This window comes from Chiloscyllium plagiosum, unplaced genomic scaffold, assembly GCF_037043375.1.
Source record: "Chiloscyllium plagiosum isolate Xiang-an unplaced genomic scaffold, Cpla_swu_hap1 HiC_scaffold_20, whole genome shotgun sequence".
NCBI lineage: Eukaryota > Metazoa > Chordata > Chondrichthyes > Orectolobiformes > Hemiscylliidae > Chiloscyllium > Chiloscyllium plagiosum.
In genome coordinates, this window is record NW_028270158.1 from 60,557,863 (window position 1) to 60,570,545 (window position 12,683).

General features: G+C 38.0%; 1 protein-coding gene across 3 annotated transcripts in view; it reads right to left on the bottom strand.

Annotated features, from left to right (window-relative positions):
- Nucleotides 1–558: 558 nt before the first annotated feature.
- Nucleotides 559–12,683, bottom strand: part of LOC122560491 (E3 ubiquitin-protein ligase MGRN1-like) — a 168,062-nt gene continuing 155,937 nt past the window's right edge. For 2 of the 3 annotated variants that reach the window (XM_087998015.1, XM_043711141.2), the window contains exon 16: nt 559–2,991. In XM_087998015.1, the coding sequence (XP_087854141.1) occupies nt 2,879–2,991 (113 nt within the window). In that variant the 3' untranslated portion in view covers nt 559–2,878. Of the gene's footprint in view, nt 2,992–11,401; nt 11,448–12,683 lie in introns of all 3 variants that reach the window. The other variant, XM_043711142.2, reaches the window with a different exon arrangement.

The following is a 12,683-nucleotide window of genomic DNA, read 5'->3' on the forward strand; positions in this document are numbered from 1 at the left end:
ATTTTGGCCAATTAAGGGAAAATATATCTGAGGATGGGAGTGCTAATATTTGGGATCCCACATTCTTTTGTGAAGATATCACTGGTTATTATGTCAGAATAACTGCACTGATGTAACAGCAACTTCCTGTGACATCATAAAGCAGTTTAACTTCACTGGTTCATACCAATATTTTTTACAAATTCAAACCTTGATTATGTGGTTTGTACTTCACTGGTGCAGTCTCAATCGCACACGTGCATTCCAACCTGCGGGATTAAAACCATTAAGTGGGTATGACCTAAACCAGAGGAGTCACAAAGTGATTTAGGATGGATTAAAAGATTAAACATTTAACCAACAAAATGGTTCAGTCATATCCATACAGCAAGTCTTATTTTCTCCCTCCAAGTAAGAAAACTCATTCATCGTGTCCTTTGTTTGATCATAGAGTTTACTAACATGATAACAATTGCAATAGATTAAATACTAAAATACTCTGAACAAGAAATGATGCAGGTGTTGTTGTTTAGGAATAACTCACCTCGTATTTTGGTGAAAAATAGACTTAACAAGCTATTTAGTGTTGCTTGCTACATTTTATTACAATACAATATACTACAAACAAATGCAAAATCACATTTATATGAAATTAGTGAACTTGTTCAATCTTTTAAAAGGATGCACGTGATACATTCTTTAATAAATGCAGCAATGAAGCTCTATGGAAATGAGTGACTAAACGTTAAAATCTACAAGAGACAACCCACTTTATTCTGCTCTCGTATGAGATTTCGGTGTCAATTCACAATACATTCAACTAAGCATCTATTTACAGTACAGCTTATAGAAAATTTGTATTTTCATTCAAAACAGCTTGAAATTCCAGATTTTGCTGAATCACAATCACCGTATCAAATGACAAGGTTTTTTCCCCCCTCTTACAAATACTTTTATCATAAGATCAGGTACAAGGCACAGAGTAAAGACACCATGTCAGCAGGTGGAGTTGAATGAATTTACTGTATTAACACCGCCTGAACACTCAGTGTTCCCAAACATTGCAAAATATTCAAGAATAATGTGAATACAGTAAAAGTGTACACCGAGTGTGGATAAATGTTACACATACGCTGATTGTTTTCCTTTTGTCGCAATGGATAGAGTTGGGAACAAACCATAGTATAATCAGAGACAGGCGATGTACACTGAACAAGGACCATTAAAATATTTTTGCCGTTACAAAGTATTTGTCTGTGCTCAATTCAGCTGCATATTTTTACCATTTACTTTCTATATCAATGTTGTCTTTCATGAAATTTGATGGAAAACTTGTTAAGAACGTGAAACAAAATGGACACTATCCCTTCTATTGGAGGGAAAGCAACAATTAGTTAGAAACTACTTTCGGGGAGAATATCAATGGTTAGACATCCAGCATCAGAAGCATAACATCTCATTAACTGCAAAGAAAAGTTCAAGCAAAATAGCCAAATAAACTGTAATGATTAAGTTACCAATTACATTTTTGTTGAAAATTAGGTCTAAAATGAGAGTAAAATGCCAGGCTATCAAGGTTCACATTGGGAGCAGTGGAAAACCCAGCCAATGGTACACTGAAAGGCTGGAGCTTTAGGATTTAATTTCTCAAAAATTCAATAAAATTATGGGCCTAAATAAAAACTGTAAGAACTTCAGATGCTGTAAATCAGAAACAAAAACAGAAATTGCTGGAAAAGTTCAGCAGGTCTGGCAGCATCCATGGAGAAAATTCAAGAATTAACGTTTTAGGTTGAGTGACCCTTCCTCAGAACCCCTGAGGCAGTCCTGAGCAAGAGGCACTTGACCCGAAATGTTAACTGATCTCTCTCCACTCCACAGATGCTGCCAGAACCTGTTGGGCGTTTCCAAAACCTATGGGCCGATTTGATTTACTTAAGTTTTCAATTTTCCACCGCCATGTTACTATATCAGCTTTTACAATAAATATCACAATGGCAAACAGATAAATAAGATATTACATGAGCTACACATTCAAAGTATACTGCAAATTATCACAAAAATGTACATGAAGATTAAAGTAGTCAGAAGAAATTATATATTTCTTAGGTTAGAATGGGAAATAATCACCTGCTTGCACTTCAATGGCCTGGAATATATAATTTGAAAGATGCATGGTTCAGTTTCTCGGAGTTCATTGGGTTAAAGAATGTTGACAGAAACAAATGGAACATTGAAGTCTGACATTTCAGCAGGTTGGAAAGATACAAAGTTTTAAAAGTGGACTTGTACAAGAAAAAGAACTACACACGTGATAAAAACAGACCTTGCCCAAAGCACAAACTCAGGACTTTGTGCTGCTGTTTTACAAATGTCATTTTATTTAAACCAATCATGCATTAAATATTAGTTACTATGCTGCAAAAATCCAAAACAGCTTCGATTTTGATTAAATGGTTTCATAAATAACTATCTTGATTACTATACTTTAGCCTTTATAATTGAGTTTGTCAGTTAAGCTACCACCAAGTGTTAATGCTGTTTCCTTAAAAGAAAACTTGAGCTGTCTTGGTTTTCCCTGCAAATAGTAAACAGAAATAAAGTTTAAAGTGTCTGGTCAGTAAATGTATTTCCTGTTACTGTAGAATGTGCTTTGAAAGACATTATAGAACAATAACTATTATAAATTAGAAGTCTGAACATTGCCTGGAATAGATTGGTTGAACTGCCAAAATCAGTGGAAACGCAAGAAGAAACAAATGAGTCACAAACGAGCACACCATGAAACATGGCAAACTATTACAAAACAGTTTAGTATGCCATGGGGACAGGTCTGTAACACAGACAGGAGAGCTTACATGGCACATGCAATTGGTCATTCTGATGTTGGTTTGAATTTTCAAGCAATCTGATTCTCGTCCTCTATGTGAACAGTACTGGAGACAGCAAGAAGAGGCTGAGATGAACTGTTAGTGCTCTGGCTTTTCAAGCTTTCAGTTGAGTCTGAGGTTCCTGCAAAAAAAAACCCAAATGAAAAATCTCAGATTTGAAACGTGTGTAATCTAACCAAGTGGCTAGGACTGCTTCGTATTCAATAATATACATTTGTTATAATATACATTCGTTCCCTTTGGGAAGATAAAGCACTATTTGCCATTTTATCATATATAAGCAACATGACAATGTGATTGCATTTTACGTTTTCATGAAGCTAGTGCCTCATTAATAAGATATTCTTTTAAGTAAGTCAGAAATAGTTATAACTTCAGTCTCAATTTACAAATTATGAAGTGAAAGGCAACTGAGTTATCCAAAATTCCACCTAGTTATTGAAATTCAATTTCTCCAAGTTTTTGTCTTCCAATTTGAAATTTGAATCAAAATAATCAATCTTGGTTCCATCATTTAACACATTAAAGAAATCCATCATACTTAGATGAGGTGCATCTTTGAAAAGCACCAAAAAAATTTAACAAAAATTATTTAAAGGCCATGTCAAGGATATTAAGATTTATTGATTGAACGGAGAATTCTGGTACAATCTCGTAAAAAACACAGCTATGTGGCTACTTTAGCCTTATTTATGTATTTTAAGTGGAATATGTTGAAAGCAGCTAAGATTTAACAAACTGCAAATGCTTTAAATGTTTGGGGTTGCTGGACCAGTGAGGTGAATTTGTTTATTTATAAGTAACAACTGGAGATACAATTTTCAGCTACTCCCTTTCTTGAACATGCATGTGCAGACAACTTTTTACCCCATTGTTAAAGCAAATATTAGTTGCACAGAACTCTCTATGGCTTTACACAAAGTGACTTAAGGGAAACTGAGGTACCTCAAAGTTGTTCTTATTGTGGTTAAAGCAGCAGCAGAACTTGGCCTATTACCTTTAAGCTGAAAATGTGTTGCTGGAAAAGCGCAGCAGGTCAGGCAGCATCCAAGGAACAGGAGAATCGACGTTTCAGGCATGAGCCCTTCTTCAGATTCCTGAAGAAGGGCTTATGCCCGAAACGTCGATTCTCCTGTTCCTTGGATGCTGCCTGACCTGCTGCGCTTTTCCAGCAACACATTTTCAGCTCTGATCTCCAGCATCTGCAGCCCTCACTTTCTCCTATTACCTTTAAGGGCTATCATAGATCTTAAAGATGGATTAATGTCACTTGGGTATACATTGAATAATGGTGCACATTTTCATTGCTTCATCACAAAGGAACACAGGGCACAGCACTGAAGACAATTGAGTATTTACATAGCACCTATATAGGATTGCTACTTATACTTAAGCAAGTTAGATTACAAATTTAAGAGAGGATGACTAGGAAATAATACTATAGTTTGACACAGAAAAAGTGGCAGCAGAATAAAGTAATTGTTTGCATATAAAACAAAGCATTTTAGTGAAAAATCATTAGATGATATTTAGAATCAAAAAAACAGTATTTTTCCATCGACTTCTAGTATTCTTTTAAGTCAGGCAGAAATTGTCATAACTTCAATCATTCTCATTTTGCCAATTATGAAAAGAAAGGCAATTGATAGAAACTGAGTTATCTAAAATTTCATCATCTAGTCATTGAAATTCAATTTCTCCAAGTGTTTATTTGCAGGATTATTCAATAATTTCAATTTGAAATCTGAATCATCCTGGCAAAATTAAATTAATAGCTTTTTGAAAAATAACTTATTAATAAACTATTTTTCATGTTCAATTAGTTTATTCATTGCACAATAGTCTTCACAACTACAATTTCATACTTAAGATTAATATTGACATATACACAACACCAAACTCTACTAATAGGACTGTGATTTTAGCAAGCTGTGATTGAACATACAGCAGCAGCATCAAAAGGATTCTTTGATACAAAATAATTCTTCATTTAAATTTGCCCTGTTTAACAATGTTTTACTTTAACAATAAGTTTAAGCAACAAGTTTGATTATGCTGTCTGTAGCAGATTCAATTGAATGTAGTTTCCCTGCATGACCTGATTGACACCTCCGCCTACAACCTTTCATCTGTTCTGGCTGGCCAGTTGTGGGCTCGGAGATGCTGTCTCTTCCCCCATCTGATTCACCAGTGTCTCTCTTCCCTCTCCCAGACTTGTGCTCTTGTTGAAGACCCAGATTCAATCTGAAGCTGCAGCACTATTGTCATGAAAGTCAGAGTCCTGATGATTCAGAAGTGCTGAGGCTTTTTGTCAATTGACTTTCAAAGCCGCTCCTGCTGCACTGCTCATCTTGCAAGACCTTGCTCACAGCAAATCAGAAGTACAAAGCAAATTAGCTTGACCTGAGGCCATTGCTCCACAGTAGCCTACCAGGGGAGAAACTGCCAGCTGCAGTGAAGAAGCCCCTTTGCAAATTCCCTGGGACATTGCGTGACAAGCAGGCTAAAGTGGGTACTACAGATCCTGGAGATGAGAGTCAAGATTAGAGTGGTGCTGGAAACGCAGAGCAGGTCAGACAGCATCTGAGGGGCCCATTTATTTCTCCATCCCTGAGGCTCCCAGCCTTATTCGGGCGTTGGCCCGAAATGTAGATTTTCCTGCTCCTCGGATACTGCCTGACCTGCTGTGCTTTTCCAGCACTACTCTAATCTTGACACTGTGAGACAAGCGTCAATGGCTACCCCGTACAGCCTCCAATGTTATCACTAGAGAAATGGTATGTTCATTTGTTTCATTAGAAAAGTAATTTTCTGATTTTGGGATTGTCAGAGACATGCATGACTGACTCTGCATGTAAGTGTGCCAAAGCACTATTTAAAAAAAAAGAGGACCTTCATGGGAATTTCACAATGGGTTTAAACTTCCGATGGTCAATTTTGCTTACTTCCCAAAACACACTGAAGTTGAGCAGGAGATTTTGAATATTTCCATGGTATTTTCTACAGAGTTAGCAGGAAATGGGAGACACAATAAAATCTAGTCCAACATCCAGGTTCCTACACAACGGATCTCCCTAATCTATTTATCCTAATTAGAATCAGGGAGACATTCTGGAGAGGTAATGCATAATATCTTACAAAATGAAAGACCTTGGTAACATTGTAGGGCAGCTAGTTAGATAACGATACCAGAATGGGATATGGCAAGCAAATATTGAAAATAAACTAGCAAATAGCATCAAAGGTGGCATTAATGACAAAAAGGCAAAATTAGTGTCTCTTGATATAAATGCACATAACATTTGGAACAAAATAACTTAATTAACACCACAAACACATTAATGCATATGATCTTACAAATGTTATAGAGACATGGTTCCAAGCACATTAAAAACTGAGAACTAAAATTCAGAGGACTGTAACTTTTTGAAAGGATAGTCAGGAAGGAAAGAGTGGTGAGATAGCTTTGACAGTGTGGGATGGAATATATATCGCAACAAGAAATGATTCTGGATCAAAAGAGAGGGATCCGTATGGGTGGAAGTGGAAGATGAACATTGGTGACAGTAGTCTATAGGCCCCCAAACAGTTGCTGCATATTGTAAGATGGAGAATAAATCAGGAGATAATGAGTGCATGTGTAAAAGGAACTACATTAATCTTGAGTGACTTTAATCTTCAGCAAATTGGAATTGTTAGATTGGCAGAGGTAGCATGAGGAAAAATTCAGAATATGTTCCTGAAAGTTTCTAGAACAGTATGTTGTGGATCTGAACAAAGGATCAGGCCATTTTGCATCTCGTGGTGTATAATGAAGCAGATTTAATGAATTATCTCAGAGTAAAATAATCCCCCTACAAAACAGTGACCATAACAAAGTGGAATTCAATGCATAGAGTGAAAGAAAATTGGATCAGAAGCAGCTGTGCTGAACTTAAATCGGGTAATTACAAAGGGATGAAGGCAGAGTTGACTGGAACGGGGCAGAGATTCAGCAGAAAAGAGGAACAAATGCAAACATTTAAGGAAATAGTTCATGGCTCACATCAAAGATATATCATAGTGAGAAATGCAATTCCAGGAAGGGGATAAATTGACCATGGTTGGCCAATAGGTGTAATTTATTTGGATTTACAAAAGGTGTTTGGAAAGGTAACACACATTAGGTTCCTTAATAAGCTACCAGCCCTTTATTCGGAGTAGTATATTAGCATGAAAAGAGGATTGACTAACTAATAGAAGATACAGAGTGGGATACATCAAGTTCAGTACCATATGTATCAGTGCACTGGGGCTACAATTACTTAGACTACATTAATAACTTGTATGAGGCAAATGAAAGCTTTATAGCTACACCTCCTTGTATGAGGAAAATGAAAGTGTTATAGCTACATTTGTGGATGATACAAAATAGGTGGGAAGGCAAATAGTAAGAATGACACTAACAGTCTGCAGAGGGATATAGAAAGGTTAAATGAGTGGACAAAAATTTGACAGATGCAATATATTGTGGGAATATGGGAGGTTTTGCAATTTGGCAGGAATATTACAGGAGTTGAATATTATTTAAATGGTGGGGGGGGGGGGGGGGGGGGGGGGGGGAAGAAGACTGCAGAAAGCTGCAGCACCAAGGGATTGGAGGGTCTTCATACATGAATCAAGAACAAAAGCTACCATGCAAGTTCAGCTGGTAGTTGGGAAGGCAAACAGAAAGCTGGCCATTATTTTAAAAGAAATGGAGTATAAAATATCAGGAAGTCTTTCTCAAACAATACAAAGCACTAGTTAGACCATACCTGGAATAGCATAACAGTTTTGGTCCCCTTATCTAAGTAAAGATATAAAGACTCTAGAGGCAGTCAGTAATAGTTCACTAGGTAGATCTTTGGATATGGAAGGATTTCCGTATGGAAAGGTGCAGTAGTTTGGGCTGGTACTCATTGACATTTGGAAGAATGAGGGATGACCTTTTGAAACATATACAATACTTTCGGCTCGAGAAGGTAGGTGCAGAGAGGTTGTTTCTCTTTGTGGGAAAGTCTAGTACCAGAGGGCGCAATCCCAGAGTGAGGAGAGCCCGTTTCAGACAAGAGATTAGAAGGAATTTCTTCTCTGAGAACTTTGTCAATCTGTAAAATTCTTTACCACAGCAAGGTGTAGAGGCTGGGTTGTTAAGAATAATCCAGGCTGATTTTTAATCAGTAAGGGAATCAAGAGATACAGGAAAAAGGCAAGAAAGTTGAGTTGGAGGTTAGTAGATCCACACCACCTTATTGATTGGCGGAATGGCCCACTTCAGTTCCTATGTCTGATGGAACTTCTAAACTACCGCCCCTGTACCAACATGAACCAGTGACACCCCTCAGTTGGACTACCAGAAAATAGTCAGTCCTGACGCTGACCTCAACTCCAAACCCCTACCAGGCCAAATCTAATTACTCTCCCAAACGTACAACTACCCTAATCTGAGTATATGCTCCAACTATACCTCCTCCCTTGCTTTAGCCAGACTCCATGACACCTCCTCAACTTCAGCTCTCAACCAAACTTGAACCGCAAGCTCCGTCCTGATTCCCAACACCAATCTCATCCACGTGACCAACCCAACCAGGTCTGACCAAACATCCAATTTCACAACTTGAGCAGCACCAACTGCCCTGCCCTCCAACATCCTGCTTCCACCAGATCATGCATCCCATCTCCCTTCACCCCAATTAACTTCATTCTAGACCCAATACCACACGTTTTTGACCCACTCCTCTGATCTGATCCCACTACCACAACGACCCTCCCAACCCAAGCCAACTAACACAGCCACTGATCACTCCCCACAAGTTCAACTACACCACTCCTCAACCAAAGTTAAGCCCCAACTATAACAACCACAACCCAAACATATGCCTCCAAACTGATTCAAGTACCCATCTGACCTAACTCCCCTCCCAAACCAGTAACCAGCCTCCTGTGATGTGACTATCACTTCTGATCTAACATGACTAACACTGCCCCATAACCTGTCTCGACTAACACTTCATTCTAATCCAACTATCCATTAATCTGCCAGCCTACCAATTCCTGTGAAAGCTTGGTTCAGAAGGCTCTGGTGGAAATGCACTCTGGCATTGAGCTGGGGGCACTTGAGTACAGCAGCAATTCAACAATCATCACTTGGAAAGATCCAAGCGTGTGAATCATTTGAAAGTAAGTGAACATGTATAGAGTAACATGTAGAGCAGTCAATAAACAAAAAAGGCTCAATTTTCTTCAGATTATCAAGGCCACCCTCCCCTTTCAGCTCCTAGTTTCACAGAGGAGCCTCCTGTACTGGAATCCATCTGTAGTGGTAGGCAGCTACATAGGATCCAATGCATCTTGTGGTGTTGTGTAAGCGCTCAGCGTTAATGTAGCACTCAAGTTTTGTACAGTTATAAAGATGCCTGAAGGCAGTTACAAAGCTCCTTTCTCTGCTGGAGCAGTTTACATTGGAATTAGTGGTCACCTTCAGCAGAGAAGAACCTGTCATCAGCTTCTGCTCAATAAAAACTGGAAAGGTGCAGATAGACTACGCACAGTTACACAGGCACCACTAACACTCCCTTACCAAGCCTGAGTGACCACTCTGCACATATCAGCCCAGGAAATGAAATCAACAGACTATTCGACCATGCTGAGAATCAAGTGAACTCATTTCATTTTTGCTTAATATCTACACAAGTCCATCCTTCTGACAAAAATGTAAGGAGCAACATGGTGATTTTGCCTCTAGATAGCCAAGTAAACTGAAGCAGCCAGCAAGATTTATTACTCCAATATTATAAGCAGCTGATCAGTGCAGAGCTGGGATCAAAACTGGCATCTTCCTGATCACTATGGCTCAGATCAATATGGGATAAGATTGGCAACATTTGGAACTCAACAAAGCTTGGTGAATAGGTAGAAAGACTAATTTATTTAAAAAATCTAACTGTCATTGTGTTTAAAGGAAAACCAATAATTTCTCATCTTGTGGATGCTAACTTTCTCTGCTCCACTTCTAACAGAAAACAAAGTCAAAAAATATTTCCTAAAATTACATTTCACAAATTTCAGCAGATATGCATAAATCATATTTTTAAAATTATTGGTGACCCTAATTTTTTTTTAAAAGACAATTGTTTCAATGAAACTTCAATCTAGAATAGCATAACATGTACAGGACTTTAAGTATGGGATTTTAAGTACTGCAGTAGAGCACTTCAAAATGTGTATTGTATACAGCATACATAGGACATTCTACATTAAAATTATCAGGTAAAAATCAAAACATAGGAAATGCTAAGAGTGCACTGAAGCCAGTAATGTGGATTCTCCATTAGGGTAGATAATGTCCCAAGTTGTTTTGAGGCAGGGGCAAGGGGCAGGGAAAGAAAAGTGTGGACAACGAAAGAAACAACAATTTATTGTGCAAGAGACGACTACGTTAGAGTCACCTACAAAATAAAATGGATTCTCACAAAAAAACGACAAAGGAGTTCTACAATAGGGTCAAGGCTCCTTAAGGGAATGCGGGTAATACATAGGCAGCTTGGGTAAGAACAGGTTGGTGATGGAAATGTGTTGCTGGAGAAGCGCAGCAGGTCAGGCAGCATCCCTAGGTGCTGCCTGACCTGCTGCGCTTCTCCAGCAACACATTTCCATCTCTGATCTCCAGCATCTGCAGACCTCATTTTCTCTCTAAGAACAGGTTGGTATACACAGAGTGTGAACTTTGGGAGGCTGGCAAGAATGCACGAGGGTAATCAAGCTTCAAATTGACAAAAGCCAGATAACATGATTCTGTAGCAGGTCATTCAAGTGATGTCATAGATGGGGACATAAATGGTCTTCACAATGGAACATCTGTGGGTTTGAAACTGTGCTCTGGCAGCTGTTTTGCAAAAAGGCCTCAGGAGGAAATAACTTTTGTGAGGAAAAGGAAATTAGTCAGCCAATTGCATGTCTTCAAGAATTCTGGAAAGTAGGACCAAAATGATTGATAGCTTTTTTAGTCTCTGGCAATGGTCCGAGCTGGGAAGGGATCCATTTGAAGCTGGGGAATGGAACAGCAAAATCATGGAAAGATTTTAGCATAATGTTGCATTGGAGACAGGGGAACAATATTGGACGAGAGTGGGAGTAGTGCTTAGGTAAGTGAAACTGGGAGACCAGCGACATTTTGAACAACTGGAGTTTATGGTGGATGACAATGAAAGGGAAACTGAATGATAAGAAGGGGGAATCAGAGTGCCTGAGCGAGAGGAGGTCAATCTTGTGGAAAAATTGAGTTTAGACAGGACAGAAGGAAGTTTAGGAGAAGCTGGTCAGTGATGAGATTTCACGGCTGGAATGGTAAGAGAAGAGGGAAGGTTGTGGCACCACTGCCTTGAAAGAACCAAGTATGACAGCTTCAATCTTTTTTTTAAAAACCATTTTTATGCATACAAGTGAAAACACAACAGCTACTTGCACGCAAATTCATATAAAACAGAAAACAGTAAAGAGTGTTAACATACCAGAATTACTCTTCTATACCAATTGAGCAGGAATCAGGACCCAGAGCTGCCCAAATCAGCAAAATTATGGATAGAAAGGTAAGGATATATTAGATAGGTTATGGAGGTAAGTCACCAAAGAACACACAAAATGGAATGCAAAGAGTCCTATTAATGACATGCAAAACTAACTTGTTAAAAAATTGTGGAATGTGTCTGGTTAAGCCGTTTAATGTTTCTAGGTAATTATGGATGTCAAACCTTCAGAGGTTTTGGCTTTATTAAAAATTCAAACAGTTCTTAATATTTTTGATTTATTTATTACGCAAATACAGGCCAATTCAAATTACACAAATAATCTGCTGATCACAACCCTGTCTTCAAATATCATGAAATCTGAATGAAATGTATTACCAGTAATTTTCTGTTGGTATTATCTTGCAAACTTAATTTTAATAGGTGATGTTCAGATGTGCTATGTTTTGTACTGTATCCTAAATTTGCAACAATAAAAACCATCCAGTAAAATGGGTAGCTATGCTTAACACACTATCCTCACTGCACTGACCGCCGTGTTTAAACCAAAATCAATTGGCAATAGAGTTAGGCGGAATGAACTATTCAAACTGTTACAATATAAGTGATTATCTAAGACCAGAGTTTCTTGAGGAGGAAAGACTTTGTAATTTTTGTCAATAAACTCTTTAATAGCTATTAATTTCATCAATTCGAGTTTAAACTTAAGCCTGTATGACCAAGATAAAAGATATCAATATTCACTTATAGGGCTCACTACAGAATGATTAATTTTTAAAAACCAACAACACAATACAGTGGATGTACAATAAATATCTAGATTTTCAAAAGACCTTCAATAAGGTGCCATATAAACTAACAAATGAGAACAGAATATGAGTCAGAGGACAAGTGTCAAAATGGATAGTGAATCGAATGTAAGACAGACAGCAATTCTAAAGGATTGTTATTTAGAAAGGCAGAGAAAGGGAAGTGCTACCAGAGCCACTGCTGTTCACAGCTTACATTAACACTTCAGACTTTGGAATCAAAAATACCATTTTTAAGTTTGTGGATAACGCTAATTTTTTTTTGCGTTGAGGGGAGAGAACATGGATGAGGTCAATTCCAAGAAGCACTGCAACTAAATAAACCTGCAGAATGGGAGTCATAAATGACAAAAGAACTTCAACTCACACCTAAGGTTTCACATTTAACAAGACTATTAAGGGCACCACACGCACTATGAAAATAAGTGTTCTAAAGGTGATAGAGAAATAGGGGACCT